At 40.7% G+C, this 22444-nt stretch overlaps 1 protein-coding gene across 3 annotated transcripts in view; it reads right to left on the bottom strand.

Annotated features, from left to right (window-relative positions):
- Nucleotides 1-22444, bottom strand: part of Nell1 (neural EGFL like 1) — a 951197-nt gene that overhangs the window by 445868 nt on the left and 482885 nt on the right. For all 3 annotated transcript variants that reach the window (XM_060367221.1, XM_060367220.1, XM_060367223.1), the window contains one exon: nt 17803-17928. In XM_060367221.1, coding sequence (XP_060223204.1) covers nt 17803-17928 — 126 coding nt within the window. The remainder of the gene's footprint in view (nt 1-17802; nt 17929-22444) is intronic.

Raw genomic sequence — 22444 nt, 5'->3', positions numbered from 1 at the left:
ATAGTGCTAAAATCCATACAACAAAATTTAACATTTTCACCATCTTACCCTGTACCGTTCAGTGGAATCAAGCTTATTTATGCTGTCTAGCAGCACACAGCCATTCTTAGCCCTTTCACTTTGTGCCTGGAGCAATATGACTGCTCTGGCTGCCTCCCACAAGTGGAGTCACAGTGTTTGTCTGTCAGCAGCTGGCTTACTCCACTCAGTCGGCCCTCGAGTTCATCCTTGCGGTAGAGTCCTTCAGAACTCTCTTCCTTTTAAGGGTACCAGCCTTGCAGCGCCTGGGCAGCATTTTGCTCATCTGCTCATTTTCTGGTGAGACCCTGGATAGCTGCATGCTGTATCTCTCACTAACACTGCTATGGTCAACACTGGAGTAAAAACATCTGATGTAGGAACTACCTTTGATTGTTTAGGGCACATCCCAAGAAGCACTGCCATATCAGATAATTTTGGTTTTTCCTATTGTTAATTTTTGGGAGACTGTCTATGAATTCTTTACGCATGCACTCAAAGGCAAGCATACCCACTCATATGTACACACACCGATTACACAATATTTGGGTAACTAATGCGCTATCCTTCTTTAAATTACCTAAATACCTCCAGGGAAGCTCATAACCAGTCATCTATGGCTTAAGCATACGTATTTTTTTTCCACTGGTGAGACTCGGCCCTGTCTGTGACTCACTCTTCATTTAAATGAAATGGAAACAAAGACTGTCATAACAGAGGGAAAAACAAGGCTTGTGGATATCCCATGGAACCAAAGGAAGACAGAGAAGTGACTGGATGTCAGTCCTTCTCTGGTGTGGAAAAAGCTGCAATGTTGCAGCCACCAGCAGGGAGAATATTTTCAACCATAAATGCTTCTACTCTGACAGGCCAATTAAGAAATGCTTATAAAATAAGGTAAGCTTAAAAAAGTATTATCCAGCAGTTCCAATGTTGTTGTTTTTTTTTCCACTGAATAGATATTAATCGTCACCTACAACAATAGATAATCATGAATAGTTTAAAATCTTCTAGGAAAGAAATGCTCTGAATGTTGTGGGTATCTTCACTGGTTCAGTTATGGATGGTTTTCATTTTCTTATTCTTTTTAGTTTTGTAGTCTTCCTACAGTATTCATACATTACTGTTATGAGTAAAGAAAAAGCCTTTTGTCATATATCCAAAACATGCTCAAATATATAACAAGGACATTTGTTCAACCATGTTCATAGCAGCTCTATTCATAATAGCCAGAAGCTGGAAACAACCAAAATGTCCCTCAGTGGAGGAATAGATACAGAAAATGTGGTACATTTATGCAATGGAATACTACTAAACAATTAAAAATAAGGAAATAGGGAAATTTTCAGGCAGATGGTGGGAACTGGAAAAGATCATCCTGAGTGAGGTATCCCAGAAGCAGAAAAACATACGATATATACTCACTCATACGTGGATATCAGCCATCTAACATAGGATATATATATATATATATATATATATATATATATATATATATATATTATACTAAAATCTATACAAAAAGCTAAAAAACAAGGAGGACCATAGGGAAAAGGCTTAATCCTCATTCAGAAGGGAAAACAGGATAGACATTAGAAATAGAAGAAAAGGAACAGGACAGGAGCCTACCACAGAGGGCCTCTGAAAGACTACCCAGCAGGGTATCAATGCAGATGCTGAGATTCATAGACAAGCTTTGGGCAGAGTGCAGGGAATCTTATGAAAGAACAGGAAGATAGAAAGATCTAGAGAGGACAGGAGCTCCAAGAGAAGACCAACAGAGCCAAAAGCAAACAAACAAACAAACTAACTAACTAACTAACTAACTAACTAACTAACTAACCTGAGCCCTGAAGGGCCCTGAAGAAAATGATAACCCAACCAAGGATAATGCATGGAGAGTACCTAAAACCCAGGTTCAGATGTAGCCCATAGACTCAGTCTCCAAATGGGGTCCCTAGTAAGGAAAGAAGGGGTTTTCTCTGGCATGAAATGAACACAATGGCAGGCTCACCCCCTGGGGGGTGCAGCTTTGCCAGGCCACAGAGGAAAACAATGCAACCAGTCCTGATGAGACCTGATAGGCTAGGATCAAATAGAAGGGGAAGAGGCCCTCCCCTACAGTAGTCTAGGGGAGGGGCATAGGAAGAAAAGAGGGAGAAAGGATGGGATTGGGAGGAAACGAGGGAGGGGGCACAGCTGGGATGAAAATTGAATAAATTGTAATAAATAATAATAATTAAAAATGTTAAAAAGAAAAGCCCTTTGTGGCTTTGCTGATGCCTGTTTGTGTTTGTGTGTGCACCGTTTGTGTGCTCTAAATCCCCCTAAGGAAATTTCCCCAAAATCAGCCCTCATCCTGTTGTACAACTTCCACCAAACTCATGGCCTTCATCTATTTTTTGAAATCACTTCACCCCATGGCTATCCCCAAGGACTAACTAGATGCTGTCCAGTAAAGCTGGTGGACACTAAAGTCTCTCAGAGTTCAAGAGACTTCCCTTCTGAGAAACAAATAAAATTTTAAACAGAACAGTTTTCAATGTTCTCTCCACAGCAACCTACAAACTCAGGGCTCTAGAAGATAAGGCTTTCCTTTAAATACAGGAAGGCATTCAGTATAGCTAAAAAGGCTGTCATCAAGCCCACTGTTCGCACTGGTCCTCTTCTAAACCCATTATCCTGAACCAGCTCATTGCAGACTTGTGCTCTCAAGAACTCTGGACATAAACAGACATTCTGAAGATAATGTTAATTATTTCAAGAGCTCTGTCGTGGGGGTGGGAAAATGCAGAAAGCACAACCCTAGGCCTTCAGTTGAACCCCTAATGTGAGTGATTCTTGGACTGCCTCTATCACGTTCAAACCTTCAAATATCACTTCTCTTAGGGTGATAAACTGAGGCATAAACTCTAGGCACATACCCACTATTCCAAGCTCACAGGTTTGACCCTTCATCCTAAGAATGGCTACTGTCTACTAAGCAGATGACACACATTAGCATTTTCACAGCTCCAGTGGGTGCTTTTTCAAGGGCCTTGCAAATTGTCTCTGCCCCATTCCCTGTGAGATTCTAAAAGAGGAGTCTGCTTTCATGTAAGTCCTTCAGGTCGATGCTGATGGGTGTTGAGGTCAAGGAAGGAATCTAGACTTGTTTCCTTCAGTGTTTTCTACTGTTTTACTTTACTTTTTTTTTAAGAGTTGTTTTTGTTGGTGGTGGTGTTGGTGTTGGTGTTGGTGTTGGTGTTGGTGGTGGTGGTGGTGGTGGTGGTGTATGTGTGTATACCCATGAGAGCTGGAAGAGGGTGTAGAAAGTGTTTTATTCCCTGGAGTTGGAGATACCTGGTGCTATGAGCTACCTGCTGTGTGTACTAGAAACTGACCTCAGAGCATCTAGAAGAGCAGCAAGTACTTTTAGTGGCTGAGCCACCTCTTCAACCTACATGGTTCTTTTCATTTCTGTGTAAAACATATCCAGAACCCACCAGAGATTAGCAGACACAAATGGACTTAGTCCTAAAGCCCATGCACCCCCACTATTTCGAATTGCTCTCACCTAATCTCCCACCTAATATATCAAACCCAAATAGGTCAGACACCCTGTGGGAGGGTAGAAAGCATACTCTCTCCTCCTCAGAGTGATTAATTCCTTCCTCCTCCTGGCATCAATGTTCTCTGGCATTTATCGCCTGTATTTCACAATTTAGCAGTCAGTTATATGCCCTATAAAGTTATTCTCCTTAAGTGTAAATTTTATGTCTCCCAAAGACACCATAACGTCTTAGAGGTTAGGAGCCAAATTTTACAGAATCACAGAATTAGAAAAGTAATAGTTTGTGAAATTCTCTTTAAGGAATCTCCTTTCAGAAGGAACCTAATTTGTAATCCCAACCCCTTTGACTGAAACTTTAATCTTCCAAAGTCCAACAAAGAAAAGAAAAACTATACATTGCCTTAGCAAAATTCATCTGATGAACTGTTGGCAGGAGCTACATGAGGCTATTTCTTGATAGTGATTTAAAGGCTACTTTACTGCAGAAACCCTTGGTCTTTTGTGCCTCTTCTCAGTATCTTTGTCTTAACCCTGGTGCAGAAAAATCTGGAAAACCCTCTGATTCTGAAAACTATGACAGAAAAGCTTGTATCATAGAAAGTGGTAGGACATGATGTTGGATGCCAGATACCAAAGGACAAAGCCAGCATCTGTAGTAAGGGTGATGTTTGCTCCATGCAGGAATTCATTCTGGAGGTGAAGTCTCTGTGGTGCAATTGGGTCATCAGTGCCCTTAAAGAAGGCATCTCAGGAAAATTCCTCAGAATTACACCGTGAAGATCAAACGAAGAACATGCCCTCACTAGGCAAAAAGTCTACAGTTGCTTTGATCTGGAATTTGCAGCTTGGAATGTCAAGGCATCCATTTCTGTGGTTGACAGGTCACTGAGTTAGTGAATGGACTAAGAGCACCGTGACTCCAAAAGCACACACAGAGAGCCATGTGCCAGTGACCAGATTCTACTGGAGTTTGATAAAAACATATGGTAGCCTTTTAACCTCTTTAGCTTAGATTCATAAACAATGTGATTAAAGACAGGAGAAATTAACACTATGGAGTTAAAAAAACACTCAAAAAATCATATAACACCTGAGAGACTTTGAAGGTGAAAAGCTCAATGTCAGATTTATCACTTTGTGTGTGTGTGTGTGTGTGTGTGTGTATGTGTGTGTGTGTGTGTGTGTGATATTTTAATCTCCTTTTTTCTGATAGTAAAACACAGGTATACCTTATGTCCCTATCTGTGGAAACATTTTAAAAATGTAAAAACAAAGAAGTATCAGCCTCTCAGTTACTCTATATTAGCTTTTTAGAATATAGACATTGTGATCTGTGCTTGCATCCATGTACATGCATGTCTGAGTATGCACAACCACAACTTCTACTTGTTATTTTAATTAAAAACAATATGCCTACCTTAAATCTCATCACCCTACGTAGTGTGAATTTTCTATTGACAATGAATTGTCCTTTCACTTTTATTTATTAGATATTACATCTCATTATATGTATACAATAATAACTAAACTAATACCCATTGCTGCATACTTATAGCATTAGCAGTCTTTGATTTTCTTGTAAACAGATAATAAAATGGGTTGCCACAATGGCAATCTGGTGTAAAGAATTGTAATATATTGGCTCTTGGTGTTGCGTTGCTATAAATAAGTAGCTTCTGACACATTCATCAAATGACCTGCAAGGAAGATTGCAGCAATTTATGTTTCCAAAGCAATGTATAGAAATACCTATTTCTTGACATGGACGTGAATATAAAATATCTCTCTACATGTCCATCTATAGACAGTCAAACATCATTTCAAGAAAAATTGCTATTTCATTATTCCTAATCTTGAAATTTTTATTCAAAGTTTGAATACATGTTCTCAGTTGCCCCACAAATTTGTGGATCTACATACACACACACACACACACACACACAGAGAAACACACATGTCCATTCACATGCACTCTCTCTCATATACATGCTATCACCACATAAATTTTCTCCTTTTTTTGACAACATAACAAACATTGCTTCTCAGAATTTGGCCAAGTATATGGGAAAAACTGTTACCTGCCCAAGCTCATAGAAGATAAATCTTCATTCAAGACAACTCTCTTCACCTCTTCAAGATATAGTTTATGAACTGATACACCAAAAATGCTTTTTGTCAGTAGGGCACTGAAGTAAATCTACTGGGGTAGCTTGTCAGATAAAGACATTCTGAATCCAAAGAAGGTACAAAAAGGAAAAAATTGCTAGTCCCTTCGTGAGTCTGGGATGCAGCTGAGTTTAGTTCTCATGTTTGGACAAGTTCTGTTAACTCTGAGACTATGAGAAGAACTTGATCTAAACTATCACAATAAAAAGCAGAGTAAAAATCTGGAAGAATTTGTATAGTGAAGACGAAATGGAGTGGCTGAATTAACAAGGAACACATGTCTGGGTTCTGAGCCATGTGAGAATGAGCTCCTATTAAGTACTATGAGCTCCACAAGACAGCTGAGTCACTGGCTATGGTTTTGGTTGTAGGGTTTTTTTTTTTTATTCAGTTAAAATCACTTGAACACACATTCTCATTCTCTCTCTCCCTCACACATACATGATTATATATTATATACATATATATGTATTTTTTTTTCAATGCAGTTTATTCAGGAACATTGAACAATCCTCGGACCCCGGGGAAAGCCAGCCCACAGCTTAAATAGCCTCTGGGTAGCCAACCCAGGCGTGCCACGGGGGCAATGCAGATAGGTCCACATACATGGAAGCAAGCCAGATCCTCGGCCTTAGCCAAATGTGGAGTTGTTCCTGACAGAGAGCACTCACCATCGGGAAGGTGGATATTTTTTTCAGAATCCTTCTCTAGTATCTTATAAGTGCCAGAGTACAACCTTACATGCAGAGGGCTTCTCTCTCCCCCTGCATTGATAAAAAATTCAAACACATATATACATACATATGCACATGCATGCACACACACTATATCTTTTGGATGGAAATAAGGAACATAAGCTGGAAAGCTAGCTTTAGAGAGAAACACCTGCTCATTGCACAGCCCAGATCCAGACGTGCTGGTCTATATAGTACTTAAGTGCAGAACCACCCTTAATCAAACCCCGTATGGAAAGCTTAATTGTCATTCTGAAAGAACAACTCCAACAATAGCATGTACAGAAATGCTCACAAGCCTTTATGACGAATTTGGGTCAAGGGCAGCACAGTACTTAATAGATTTGTGCACAAACTCCCCAGGGGTGAGCTCCGTCATTTGTCCCAGTTGCTCTACAGTGGCCCATGTGATTCAGTTCCTTCACAACAGACAGGGATGAAAAAGAACTCCACTTAAAGCAACAAAGAAGCCCAACAGTGGCTACGTCCTTCAAAATGACTTCCATCATAAAAATTCAAGCTCTCTGATGGCCTCTCTGACATGTATTTTTCAGACTGAATTAATCTCAGCATGATATTAACATTGAATTTTCCAGCATTACATATGGAAAACTAAAATAATCTAAGTTACCAGACTTTGCAATAATTTCCTCCCCCACACAGTACCTCTTAAGAGATTCTGTGATATTCTTTGCTCCTTTTTTGACATTGACTTTGTTCACTTGTTATAAATGGAGATTCCCAGTCCAAATGTGTCTAAATAATACAGAGTTCTATAATTTTTTTAAAATTTCCCTGTAATGGTTCTGAGACCTGAGTCTTCAGTAGCAATTCCCTGGTCATTGTGGGCACCCTTCTTTTGGGTCATGTCAAATGTCCAATTATTCAAGGTATTGTCATAGAATGTTCAGTCTGACACTTACAACACTGTAGTCACTACAGAGATACCCAGATTGTTCTACCAGAATATCCATGGCACATCTTAAAATGCTGGCTCTCTCCCACCTACTGGGATATCACATGGCTCTTTGCTATGCCTCATTCATTTCAAAGTACAGCCTTGAAGGCAAGGCTTTCCTCTAAAAACTGAGTTTCTGATTTCACTAACTTTACAATTCCATGTCTGCACCACTATTTAAGATAACTTTTTTAAAAACTATAATGTAAAACACAATTATCTGCTCTTCCTTTTTTCTCTCTCCATATGCCATCTTCCTTTGTTCTGTGCTGAAGCAGGGACTTCCAACCTTGACTGCACATGTGGATGTTTCAACAAAAGTACAAAGGTTCATTTACAACCTTAACCCCAAAGAAATCATAATCTCAAAGGAGAACATTAACTTTCTTTCTATAATGATTCAAGTGTGTCATCTGAAGTGAAGATTAGCAATCTCTGTCTGACCAGTTATGATTTTGGACTGCTACTTTAATACACTCACATTCCTACTTTGGAAGTGGTGGTGGACAGTAGAGTTCTATTACCAATTTAATAAAGGAAGCAAAAAGAGGGGCAAACATCAAACCAACAAATCAAACAAAGACAAATACCTCTTCAAAGTAATCAGACCATCTAAGTGAGTAGATATACAAAGATGTTTGTCTTATTGTGACTTTTCTGCAGCCAGTGTTGCTACTTTGTGGGTTCCTTTTTTTAATTAAATTTTTATTTTTTTTTACATTAATTACATTTTATTTGCTTTGTATCCCAGCTATAGACCCCTCCCTCATTTCCTCCCAATCCCACCCTCCATCTCTCTTCTCTTCCCATGCCCCTCTATAAGTCCACTGATAGAGGAGGTCCTCCTTCCGTTCCATCTGACCCTAGCTTATAAGGTCTTTTCAGGACTGACTGCAATGTCCTCCTCCGTGGCCTGGCAAGGCTGCTCCTGCTCAGGGGAAGGTGATCAAAGAGCCAGCCACTGAGTTCATGTCAGAGATAGTCCCCATTCCCCTTACTAGGAAACCCACTTGGATACTGAGCTGCCATGGCCTAAATCTGAGCAGGGGTTCTAGGTTATATCCATGAATGGACCTTGGTTGGAGTATCAGTCTCAGAAAAGACCCCTGGGACCAGATATTTTGGTTCTGTTGCTCTCCTTGTGGAGCTCCTGTCCTCTCCAGGTCTTACTAACTCCCTCTCCTTTCATATGCTTCCCTGCACACTGCCCAAAGTTTGGTTATGAGTCTCAGCATCTGCTTTGATACCCTGCTAGGTAGGGCCCTTCAGAGGCCCTCTGTGGTAGGCTCCTGTCCTGTTTCTTGTTTTCTCCTTCTTCCAATGTCCATCCAATTTGTCTTTCTAAGTGAGGATTGATCATCTTACCCCAGGTCCTCCTTTCTGTTTAGCTTCTTTAGATGTACAGATGTTAGTAAGTTTATCCTATTTTATAGGTCTCTTACCCACTTATAAGTGAGTATATACCATGTGTGTATTTCTGCTTCTGGATACCTTACTCAGGATGATCTTTTCTAGATCCCACCATTTGCCTACAAATTTCATGATTTCCTTGTTTTTATTTGCTGAGTAAAATTCCATTGTGTAAATGTACAATTTCTGTATCCACTCCTCAGTTGAGGGGCACCTGGGTTGTTTCCAGCTTCTGGCTATTACGAACAAAGCTGCTATGAACATGGTTGAACAAATGTCCTTGGTGTGTACTTGAGCATATTTTGGATATATGCCTTAGGTTCCTTTTACTTCCAGGCTTCTCTGCCCTTTTTCCACCCTTTCAACACCCAAACAGTAGATAAGAGACAAAATAATAATAATAATAATAATAGAGAGGAAAGGAAAGAGATCCCTGAATAAAGTCAGGGATTGGAAAGGGAATGACTTTCTTGTTAGACTACTTCCTGCTGGATAGGTAAGTTGAGTTTCTTGAGGCAAGTTTGATCTTGCCATCAAGATATCTAATTTCTCGTTGTTGATGTAGTTTCTTCTTTGCCCATAATTATTTAACAAACTGTGACCAACAGCCATTAACAACAACCACCAGCCAACCAACAGCCCACCAAAAACCCAGCAACTCCTCCTCTCTGGGTCCTAACAGTTACATACCCTCTGAAAAGTCCACAGGATTCCAAACATCACACACTCACAGAACCTATCTGCAGCTGATGAAAATCATGTTGCTGCTAGAGCATGAGGCAAATTATAGTCAGCTGCTGTGAACAGTCTACAGCAGCCCCATAACCCACACCACAGATTATAACAAAAACATATTTTTATAATATTTCTGTTTTCTTTAAAGAAACCAAATTCCAAAACTTTCACTACTCCTTTCTTGTTCAGTATATTGATACATTATTCCTCTCACCTTTAATAAACATATTTTATACCCCTTAAAGTAGTTAGCATAGGAATTTGTTTTAAAGATTTATATTGCAGTATATTTTTATTGTATCACTCTCCCTTCTATACCCCCCAAATCCCTTCTCATTCACTTCATGTCTTCTCATATTTTATAACCTATTGGGTCTAATTGGTGATAGGATTTTCTAAACTAAAGTTAGTCTATAGGCTTCTGACTCACTTCATTACCCTAATTTTATTCTGAAAACTCAAAACAAGTAATTAATCCAATAACCTGCCCAACAATGCTTACAGATAGCTCAAAATATGAACTGCAAGCATCCTGAAGCAAGCACATGGTACATAGTTGAAAGGTAAGAATAACTTAGGAAGTTGAGGTATGTTCTGTCCACTTCACAGGGCGTGCAATACCAAATGGGAAAATGCCAACCACCAGACACTTGGGAATGATGTGCATTCATCCACTTTGTACTGAAAATATAGCCTAGAAGACAGCCCTAAAGTTCCTGCAAGCTAACAGTTCCTCACAGGCTTTAAGCACCCATCCGACCTCTTTTCATTATACAGCACTTAATTCAAACCATTAAGTCAATGGATTTGTATATCTAACTCTTTAAGCTTTATCTGAGTATTTCAAACATGTGCTTCCTTCAAGGTTTTTTCTATTCCAATATTAAGAAAATAAAAAATCTTTTTAGTAAGGTAATAGAAATCACACGGTGTATTTGTTATCTTGCTTTTTCTCTTTAAATCATGCCTTCATGGGAAGTTTTTGGCATAAAAATGAATGCTTACCCATTACTGTCAAGCACCTGTCCTATTGTCGTCACATGCATTTGCTGTAAATCACAGGAATCCTTTAAACCTTCCTGCTTCTCTAATGATAACATCTTAGCAAACAGCCCTAGTGTGAGGAGTTTAGCTGGGAATAAATGAAAGTCAGAAGCCAATAAATCAAGCCTGTCAACCATTTCGAAAATTAAGAGTATTCAGAAAAGTCTCTCCTCGACACACGCAGTTATATACTGGCTCTTGCCCTTTCAAAATTCATAAAGGAGCTAGAAAACCTCAGAAGGCAGAGAAAATGTTCCAGGCTGTCAAAACTTCCAAGGCAAACACATTCAGGACCTCCAAGCCCATAGTCAAGAGCCAAATGTGTTCGAGGTCACTCTTCAAACGTCCCAGGGAATTTCTATAACACATACTTGTGTGAGAAAGCCCTGAGCCTTGAGCAATGATTGAGTTATATTTCAAGCTCTAGATGAGTTTTCCCAGTATACAGGTAAGGGTGTGTGTGTGTGTGTGTGTGTGTGTGTGTGTGTGTGTGTGCATGTGTGTTGAGGCAGGGTTATCACAGGCTGGCCTCGAACTCATGATGTCAAGGATGACCTTGAACTTCAATCTTCCTGCCTCCACCTTCGGGGTGCTGAAAATAGATATGTGCATGAATATACCTGGTTTTATACAATGCTTAGGATAGAGCCTCAGGTTTTATGCATGTCAGGGAAGCACTCTACTAACAGCCCTAGATTCATTTTTGTTATCAATTTTTAATTTTATTTTGATTTATTTATTTTTTATTAATCACAGTTTATTCACTTTGTATCCCAGCTGTAGACCCCTCCCACAATCCCTCCCAATTTCACCCTCCCTTCCTCTTCTCCACCCATACACCTCTCCCAGCCCACTGATAAGGAAGGTCCTCCTCTCCATCCATTTGATCCTAACCTATCAGGTCTCATCAGGAGCGGCTGCATTGTCTTCCTCTGTGGCCTGGCAAGGCTACACCTCTCTTAGGGCGAGGTGATCAAAGAGCGGGCTTCTGAGTTCATGTCAGAGACAGTCCCTGTTTCCCTTACTAGGGCACCCACTTGGACACTGAGCTGCCATGGCCTACATCTGCACAGGTTCTACGTTATCTCAATGAATGGTCCTTGGTTGGAGTATCAGTCTCAGAAAAGACTGCTGTGCCCAGATTTCTTGTTTTTGTTGCTCTCCTTGTGGAGCTGCTGTCCCCTCCAGGTCTTTCTATCTCCGCCTTCATTCATAAGATTCCCTGCACTCTGCTGAAAGTTTGGCTATGAGTCTCAGCCTCTGCTTTGATACCCTGCAGGGTAGGGTCTTTCAGACACCCTCTGTGGTAGACTCCTGTCCTGTTTTCTCCCTCTTCTGGTGTCTATTCTGTTTACCTTTCTGAATGAGGATTAAGCATCTTACCCAGGGTACTCCTTCATGCTTAGCTTCTTTAGGTGTATAGATTTTAGTATGAGTATCTTATATTACAAGTCTAATATCCACTTATAAGTTACTATATACCATGTGTGTCTTTCTGCTCCTGGAATACCTCACTCAGGATAATCCTTTCTAGTTCCTACCATCTGCCTGCAAATTTCATGATTTCCTTGTTTTTATTTGTTGAGTAGTATTCCATTGTGTAAATATACCACAATTTCTATATCCATTGTTCAACTGAGGGACATCTGGGTGGTTTCCAGCTTCTGGCTATTACAAATGAAGCTGTTACAAACATGGTTGAACAAATGTCCTTGTGTATTTTAGCATGTTTTGGATATTTACCTAAGAGTGGTATAGCTGGGTCTTGAGGAAACACTATTCCTATTTGTCAGAGAAAGCACCAAATTGATTTCCAAAGTGGTTGTACAAGTTTACTTTCCCATCAGCAATGGAGGAGGGTTCCCCTTTCTCCACATCCTCTCCAGCATGTGTTGTCACTTAAGTTTTTGACCTTAGCCATTCTGATGGGTATAAGGTGAAATTTCAGGGTCATTTTGATTTGCATTTCCCTGATAGATAAGGATGTTGAGCATTTCTTTAGGTGTTTCTCTGCTGTTCAGTATCCCTCTATTGGGAATTCTCTGTTTAGCTCTGTACCCCATTTTTAATTGGATTATTTGATTATTGAGTTTTTTATATATTCTGGATATTAGCCCTCTATCAGATATAGGGTTGGTGAAGATCCTTTACCAATCTGTAGGCTGTTGTTTTGTAGCTTCAGGGAATGGGGGAGAGGACACATGTTCTCTTTGCTCTTGTTCATCACAGTACCTATCTTGAACCCCAAAGCAATGCTAAACACAGCTCCCTTGCTGATCAGCAACAGATAAACAGGAGTGAGAGATGAAGACTGTGTGGAGGTTTGAAAGAAATTGGCCCCCATAAGATCATAAGAAGTGGCAATATTAGGAGGTGTGACCATGTTGGAATAGGGGTGGATGGCATGTCCCGGTCACATTCTGCTGCTTGCCAGTCTGATTATAGAACTCTCAGCTCCTCCAGAACCTTGTCTGCCTGCATACCTTTATGCTTCCTGCCATGACAATAATGGACAAAAGCTCTGAAACTATAACCAGCCCCAATTAAAGATTTTCCTTTATAAGAGTTGCTGTGCTCATGTTGTCTCTTCACAGCAATAGAAACCCTAACAAAGAGAGCTAATTTTCCACATATATTTTACTTACTATTTTTCACAACTTGTAAAATGTGAGCAAGATTTTATACCTGATGATTTACAAAGTGAAAAGGTTACCCATGGTCCATTACTTTAATGCATTTATCCACTCTACAAGTATTCCCTGAGCACTGTCTGTGTCGGGCAATGATGTAGGTAGTTAAGAGAGAGTAGAAAGCAACAGGAAAAAAATCACTTATGTAAAAAACATACTCTACATGCTGACCTGTTCAAGAAATTGAATTCAGATGTTCTGACGGGGGGGGGGGATGCATAGTTTATTTACATTGCTCAGTGAAAGCCTCATTTTTGCACTGAGATTTTTTTCACTTTTTATTTTAATTCTTATTAAGCACACTTTAATCACTTTGTATTCCCCCTCGTGGCCCCATCCCTCCTCCCCTCCCAATACCACTCTCCCTTCCCCTTCTCCACCCATGCCCCTCCCCAAGTCCACTGATAGGGAAGGTCTTCCTCTCCTTCTTTCTGATCCTAGTCTAGCAAGTCTCATCAGGAGTAGCTGCACTGTCTTCCTCTGTGGCCTGGAAAGGTTGCTCCCCCTCAGTGGGAGGTGATCAAAGAGCAAGCCAATCAGTTCATGTCAGAGACAGTCCCTGTTCCCATTACTATGGAACCCACTTGGACACTGAACTGCCATGGGGCAACATCTGTGCAGGGGTCTTAGATTATCTCCATGAATGGTCCTTGGTTAGAGTATCAGTCTCAGAAAAGACCTCTGTGCCAGAATTTTGGTTCTGTTGCTCTCCTTGTGGAGCTTCTGTCCTCTCCAGGTTTTATTATTTCCTACTTCTTTCATGAAATTTCCTGCACTCTGCCCAAAGGTTGGCCATTAAGTCTCAGTATCTGCCTCAATACCCTTCAGGGTAGAACCTTTCAGAGGCCCTCTGTGGCAGGATCCTGTACTGTTTCATGTTTTCTCCTTCTTCTGATGTTCATCCTCTTTGCCTTTCTGTATGGGGTTTGAGCATTTGGCCAGAATCCTTCTTCTTGATTAGTTTCTTTAGGTGTACAGATTTTAGTAGGTGTATCCTATATTATATCCTATTTTAGATGTCTATGTATCCTATATTATATATCCACTTATGAGTGAGTATATACCCTGTGTGTCTTTTTGCTTCTGGGATACCTCACTCAGGATGATCTTTTCAAGTTCCTACCATTTACCTGCAAATTTCATGATTTTCTTGTTTCCAAAAGCAATCTACAGATTCAATGCAATTCCCATCAAATTACCAACACAATTCATTAGAGACCTTGAAAGAAAAATTCTCAACTTCATATGGAATAACAAGAAACCCAGAATTGCTAAAGCAATCGTCTACAGTAAAAGATCTTCAGGAGGTATCTCTATCTCTGATCTCAAGCTGTATTATAGAGCAACAATACTAAAAACTGCATGGTACTGGCATAGAAACAGACTGGTGGATCAATGGAACTGAACAGAAGACTCTGAAATAAATCCACACACTTAAGGACACCTGATTTTTGACAAAGATGTCAAAACCATTCAATGGAAAAAAGACAGCATCTTCAACAAATGGTGCTGGTCTAACTGGATGTCTACATGTAGAAAAATGCAAATAGATCCATACTTATCACCCTGCACAAAAAACTAAAGTCCAAGTGGATCAAAGAGCTCAATATAAAACCAGACACACTAAACCTGTTAGAAGAAAAAGTGGGGAAGAACCTCGAACTCATTGGCACAGGAGACAACTTCCTGAACAGAACACCAACAGCATAGGCTCTAAGAGCAAAAATCAATAGAGGGGACCTCATGAAATTAAAAAGCTTCTGTAAAGCAAAGGACACTGTTGTCAGAACAAAACAACAGTCTACAGATTGGGAAAGGATCTTCACCAACCCTATATCTGACAGAGGGCTAATATCCAGTGTATATATAAAGAACTCAAGAAGTTAAACAGCAACAAATCAAATAATCCAATTTAAAAATGGGGTACAAAGTTAAACAGAGAATTCTCAACAGAGGAATATGGATGGCAGAAAATCACTTAAAGAAATGTTCAACATCCTTAGTCATAAGGGAAACGCAAATCAAAACGACCCTAAGATTTCACCTTACACCCATCAGAATGGCTAAGATCAAAAACTCAAGTGAAAACACAAGCTGGAGACAACGTGGAGAAAGGGGAATCCTCCACTACTGGCAGGAATGTAAACTTGTATAATCACTTTGGAAATCAATCTGGAGCTTTCTCAGACAACTAGGAATAGTGCTTCCTCAAGATCCAGCAATACCACTTCTATATATATTCAAAAGATGCTCAAATACACAATAAGGACATTTGCTCAACCATGTTCATGGCATCCTTATTTGTAATAGCCAGAAGGTGGAAACAACCCAGATGTCCCTCAACTGAAGAATGGATACAGAAATTGTGGTACATCCACACAATGGAATATTACTGAGCAATAAAAAAAACAAGGAAAACATGAAATTTGTACTGAGATTTTAAGAGGACAAAGATCCCTGTACAGACCTAATATAAAGAGATTTCCAGGAACTTTCAGGAGGGGGTGACAGCCCCTGCAGAAAGGAGCTCACTGGGAAGAAAAGACACATTGAAGGTCAGGATCCTGCAATGGTGAAGTTAGAGGGATAAGGTTAGAAAGGATAAAACCACCAGGATTCTACTTTGAAATGTAAAGATTGGAATGGATTTTCTGTGTACTGAGATAAACCAGATAGTTTTGAGCACACTGTATAGTTTCAGTTCATAAAAATGTGCTCTAGAGGGCTGGAGAGATGCTCAGTGGTAAATAGTGCTTCCTGCTATGCCAGAGGACCAGAGCTCACTTCCCCTTACTCATAATAGTCAGATCACAAACAAACACCTGTTACTCCATTTCTATGGTATGGAGATGAAAGTTCCAATGATCTTTCTGGTCACTGAAAGCACTCACATGCATGTGCACATAGACACAGACATACACACACACACACAAACAAATAAAAATGTATTTTATTTTATTTTTGGTTTTTGAGACAGTGTTTCTCTGTGTAACAGTCCTGGGTGTCCTGCACTTACCTTGTAGACCAGGCTGGCTTCAAACCCACAGAGATCTGCCTGCCTCTGCCTCCAGAGTGTTGGGACTAAAGGTGTGCACCATCATGCCTGGCTTCCATAAAATAAATCTCTAAAAATAATGTGCTCTATCTGCTATATGAAGAATGGATTATAGTAGAGCAGGAGAATGAGAGTACTCCACATGCATGGTAAAGCTATGTATGGAAGTGAAAAGATTTAGGACTGAGTTAAGAGTGAATCAACAAGATGAGGGACACGACTAGAAGTACAGATGCAACCACGACTCCCAGGGAGAAAAAGGAATATGGCACAACCCTCAGATGCTTACCTCTAACAAGGAGCATTTGTGGGACATGGGGGGCTCCAGGGAGTCTATGGTGGTGACTCTAGCTGAGACTCCTAGCAGCAGGGCAAAATGCACAAGTGGCCACTTCCTGTAGTCAAGTGGTGCTTCCAATACAGGAAGGGGGACACCAACCCACACACAAAACCTTTGACCCAGTCAATCTATGACAGCTCAATTTGAGCAAGCAACAACCAACCAACAGCCCACCCCTTCATATACCCTCTGAAATGTCCCAGGACTTCCCAGCGTACCACAACAAGGTGCAAAGTTGTGTGTGTGGGCCTAGAAGGTCGGTGGAGAACATGTCTACCACTGACACTACTAATAATATTCTACTATTATTGCAGAGAGGAAGCTAGCATAAGCCACTTGAGTAGCTTCACACAGCAGGACCTGACTTCTTGGAGATTTGAATGCCAAACTGAACATATGGTTCAAAAGTTCAGGAGAAAATTAGAAGCTGTGCACAAAAACTAAAAGATGGTGCATAAAGCCGAGGAAGGGGTACACACGTATACACACAGACACACACACACACACAAACACAATAGGTACATGACAAATCAGTATCTCTCATACAGAGGCAGGGACCCCAAATCCATGCAGCTGCAGGCTAGTTAGTGTTCAGCACAGAGAGAGGAGATGAGAAACTGACAATAAGGAAATATTAAGCAAATAATTCTGACTGGCTTCCAAATACCCAGTCTCTGACCACAAAATACACGTACCACCTTCTCAATGTAATGCTTATTGTTCCTGACATTTTCTCATATGCAAAAAATGCCCATCTCATCACGATGGCAAGATAATGGTGTGACACTTTCTATTTTTAGAGCTACTATCTTGTGGTCCTTCAGAGTTACCATAGGCAACTGGGATTTAAATTTCAACTCGCACACCCGTTTAAGTAGGTTCATATATGAGGCAGAAATACTGGCTGCAGGAATCAATTATACAGATAAAACTGCTTTCATTAGAGTTCTTTTCTCAAAACATGATCTTGAAGTAAGGCAAGCACAGAATGCTGTAGGTAAATTGCAGGACTCTACACATAAGGAGATAATGGTGAAGATGTGGGGATGGTGCAGAGCAGGAGTGATGCAGCAGAGCAGCTGTGAGTCTGAATGCTCACCCGTACAGGAGAAGTCATCCACACGGATGTACCCTGGGACGCAGTCACAGCGATATAACCCCGGCAGGTTGACACACACTGTGTTGGCATGACAGTAGTGCATCTTAGCTGCACACTCATCGATATCTAAGAGAGGAAACAGAATCATGGTTAGTGGAGCAATTTGGCCAGAGTATAATTACCCTGTAATGAAATCATGAAAGGTGAATGTCCACTGATGCCAGGAGTAAAAGTAAGAGGCATTAAATACAAACAGGTGCAAACAGCTGCTGCACTGGACCCTATTCTGAGCTGAAAGTACTCTAGAAACAGGCATGGGGAGGTACCACAGTGAGAACCCAACACGGGTTCATTTCTCACCAAGGAAAAAACTCTGTTTAAATGCCCCAAATCAAGGAGCTCTGTATCTGCCAAACTGAGGCCTATTTGTATGTATTGAGTATCCATGGGACATGGTGTGGCTTTTATTAGAGAAATCAAGGAACCAAGTCCCTCTCTACTTATGTGTCTTGCATATGTGGATGCTTTAATCCATCTGTTACCAAATAATGCTACAGCCCTTTCCTCCACACTGTACCCTAGATTTAAGACAACTGTTTTTGGGTGCAAAATCAGCACTTTCATGCTTTGACCTGAGGGTATGAACTGGGTGATATGATAATGGCCTCACTCAAAGGAAGACAACATTCTCTTTGAGAAGAGGTCAGAATGTCACCTGCTTTCTATGAGCAGTTCCTGATGAGGATTAAAATACCTTACAACTGTAAACATAGGGTTCAGTCTTTTTTAGAAGGTATATTTTCAAAAATTGATTTATGCTCATTTTGTTCAAACTACTGTTACATACTTGTTGATGGGCTTGTTAAAACAGCACAGAAATCCAAGACAAAAAAAATCACTGTGAGGTCTAGTTCAGGGTCTGATAGTTACTAATAGAGACTAGAATTTGGTGCTCTAAACCAACCAAGGACCAAGCATAGAGATAACCTAGAACCCCTGAACAGATAAAGCCCATGGCAGTTCAGTGCATTCCCTAGTAAGGGGAATAGGGACTGTCTCTGACATGAACTCAGTGGCTGGCTCTTTGAACACCTCCCTCTGAGGGGAGAGCAGCCTTACCAGGCTACAGAGGATGACAATACAGCCAGTCCTGATGAGACCTGATAGGCTAGGGTCAGATGGAAGGGGAGGAGGCCCTCCCCTATCAGTGGACTTGGAGAGGGGCATGGGAGGAGATGATGGAGGGAGGGTGGTATTGGGAGGGAGTGAGAGAGGGGGCTACAGCTGGGATACAAAGTTAATAAACTGTAATTAGTTTTAAAATTTCAACACTGCTATAATTATTAGTTGGGGTAAAAAATGGGAACCTAAATTCTATTAGCTAGAAGTCACTGTACGTAATATCAAGCAATGAAAACATGAATGAAAAAGAAAAAAAAAATTTATGCTCTCATCAGCTAGCCCTATTAGGTAGATCTGAACCTTATGCTTTGTACCTTCCAAGGCATTAACCACCATGATTTAAATATAATTCCATTATCAAAGTGTATACATCACCTCCTTTTTAAATTCTAGTGAATGGAGGATCAGAGAAGTTAAATTATGTGTTAGAATCAACCCCACTTAACATGCTACACATGGGATTTGAACTCATAAGTCTCTTATAAGCTATGATGTCAGTTGAAAAGACCTTGAAGTTGAAAAGTAAAATTTAGTTTTTTCAATAATTATTACATCCCAGTATCTTAATTTATAGAAAACAGAAAAAAATATCTACACCAAGTCACTAGAAAACTCATTTATCTGTTTATTTGAAAAAAAAAGAAAACAGTTTGATCTATTTCCCAATAAAACACAGTGGAGTAAAATTAGATTCTTTTCAGTCCTAAGGAGCTGTCAACCTATAAATAAGAGTTATTCTTGGATAATCAAGGTCTTAAGAGGAGACCCACAGTTAACAAGACTCTTGTAACCTTGGTATGAGAACCAAAAATTAATGAAAGAACTGAAGCAGCCAACAACATCCTCTGTGCTCATCTGTGTCCCAAGGGAATGTTCCAGGAAATCCCACTTGCAGCAGAAATCCCGACAGAGGAAAAAAATCATGGCAACAACCCCATACCTCTTTCACGCATGCATGCACAGGCAAAGAGGAGTCAGAGAGAGAGGGAGAGAGAGAATGGGAAAGATATATATATATATATATATATATATATATATATATATATATAGAGAGAGAGAGAGAGAGAGAGAGAGAGAGAGAGAGAGAGAGAGAGAGCGCCTGACACACTGTTTGAAAGTGCCCTAGTTTGAGTTCCTATTGTTGTGATGAAACACCATGCAAAGCAACTTGGGGAGGGGGTAACAGTTTATTTATCTTACACTTCCATGCCACTGTTCACCATCAAAGGAAATCAGGACAGAAACTCAAACAGGGCAGGAACCTGGACACAGGAGCTAAAGCAGAGGCCATAGAGGAGAGCTGCTTACCGCTTGCTCCCCATGGATTGCTCAGCCTGCTTTCTTATAGAACCCAGAATCACTACCCCAGGGAGTTCACCATCTAAAGAGGATGGACCTTGCCCCATCCATCACTAATTAAGAAAATGTCCTACATTTGGAAATCAAGGATACATTTTCTCACTTGAGGTTCCCTTCTCTTAGATTACTATAGCCTGTGTCAGGCTGACATGACACTAGCCAGCACAGAAAGCAGCTTAGTTACTGTTCATTGCAAACCTTTAGTGCAGTCACAGAAGGGTGGTAGATAAAGTGCTGGAAGCGAAAGGCTGTAAACATAGGAGAAGCCAGGAATGGTTGTGGTGGTAGCATTCTTCATAAAAGTTTTTATATTTCTCGACACAGCAGGATCCTACTTCCCCATCCTCATCTCGTTCTCCTTTAAGCATGGCTACACAGCTGCACATGGTATCTGAGTGTGAGAGTGTCCGTGGCAGCATCTGCCTCTACAGCCACTTGTTGCTGCCTTCAAACCATGGACACATATACACAGATGTTCTTCCATCATGGACCCTGAGTTACAAGGAGGTCATCAGACAGACACGATTAAAGTGTTTCATGATGCAGAAATACGTGCTCCATGAGATACATTCTCAACCCTTCCCCGACAGGGACAAAGAAGTACCTCAAAGAAGGAGACTGTGAAAGCAGATCTTAAAAAATGAACATGAATTTACTAAGTATGGAATGGGCTGAGTGCCCAGAGGGGAAAACTATTGAAGAAACGTTTTAAGTTTCCGTGGCATTAGAAAGGGAGAGAATCAGTAAACCATGGCTTTGATGGGCATTAGCTAGTGTGGAGGTGCATGATGGCAGTATATGCTGAACAGGTGATGGCAGGAGGGTCATGAGTTTGAATTCAGTCTGTGCTACGTCTTTTGGAGCTGGAGATAATGGCTCAAAGGTTAAGAAAGCATAATTCTCTCACAGAGAACCAGCGTTCAGTGTCCAGCACATAAATGTGGTTTATAAGCACTTTAACTACAGCTTCAATGGATTCTATGCCCTCTTCTGTCCTCTACAGGCAGCTTCAATCATGTGTACACATGCCCCGCCCCCACGATTTAAAACAAGAATTAAAACAGTTAAAGAGAAAACACTAGTTATTCTTTACGGAGCCTGGCTGTGGAATAATGAACAAATTGCAACCGTGGACCTCACAGCCTATGAAACCGTTAATAATTTTTACCAAAATGAGAAACTTTTTAACAAAGTATTTTACATGCAATAAGAGGACCCCAGAAGGAGGCTCTGTGCAGAACAATGTCCTGACACTTGAAGGAGAAGTGAAACAGAGAGGAGAGAAATGATTTACCACACTGCAGAGGGTGTTAGAGGAGACTGTTACAGGAAGCTTTGCCTGTTGTTGATGTGGCTGGAATGGAAATAAAAGCTCAGGCAAGTTCCCTCTAGACCTCTCCACCCACATGGAGGAGTCTGAATTTTAGTCAGAGCCGTGACACAATCCAATTTTTGTTTTTAAAATATCACTCCAGCTGAAGGAAAGAGAATTGATTGGAGCAGGCCAAGCTGAAGGCTAAATCACGTTGGTATTTTGCTCACAGCCACAGCCACAGCCACTCTGAAGTCCATCTCACTTTGCTGGGATGCCCAACCATTCCTCAAGATGAGAAACTAGTTGAGACCTGCCTTCGAGGTGATTCAATCTTCACCGTGGCCGCAGCTGACAACTAGGCTGCTGCTGCAGTGAATGCTTGCCTGTCACGGATGCCTGTCAGCTCCTTCCAAGGGAGACTCCCGGTTCATTCCCCTCAGGCCACTGTGTGGCTGCCACCTCATCTGGCCTTGAAGGAGAATTTTGGCTATAGCATGCTTACTGTGGTTCAAATCAACCAAGCCATCTGCTTCCTTCAGAGGTGCCTAAGGTCTTGAACAAAAGTAGTTTCAAAACAGCAAAGAAGGGTGTAGTTACAAAACCCTACAGAGTTTTAATCAAACCCTTGCTCTCTATAAGTCACTCAAGACTCACAGGCTAGCAGCTCAGCTGCTCTGCTGAAGTATTTTGCAGAAGGTTTTGTTTTTAGCTCATGCCTGTAATTTTGGCTCTTGCATGTCTAAAAATGCCATGATATCAGCCTAGAAAGACATAGCACAAAAATAA

Source organism: Meriones unguiculatus, chromosome 14 (assembly GCF_030254825.1).
Source record: "Meriones unguiculatus strain TT.TT164.6M chromosome 14, Bangor_MerUng_6.1, whole genome shotgun sequence".
Lineage (NCBI taxonomy): Eukaryota > Metazoa > Chordata > Mammalia > Rodentia > Muridae > Meriones > Meriones unguiculatus.
This window is presented reverse-complemented; position numbering and strand designations above follow the sequence as displayed.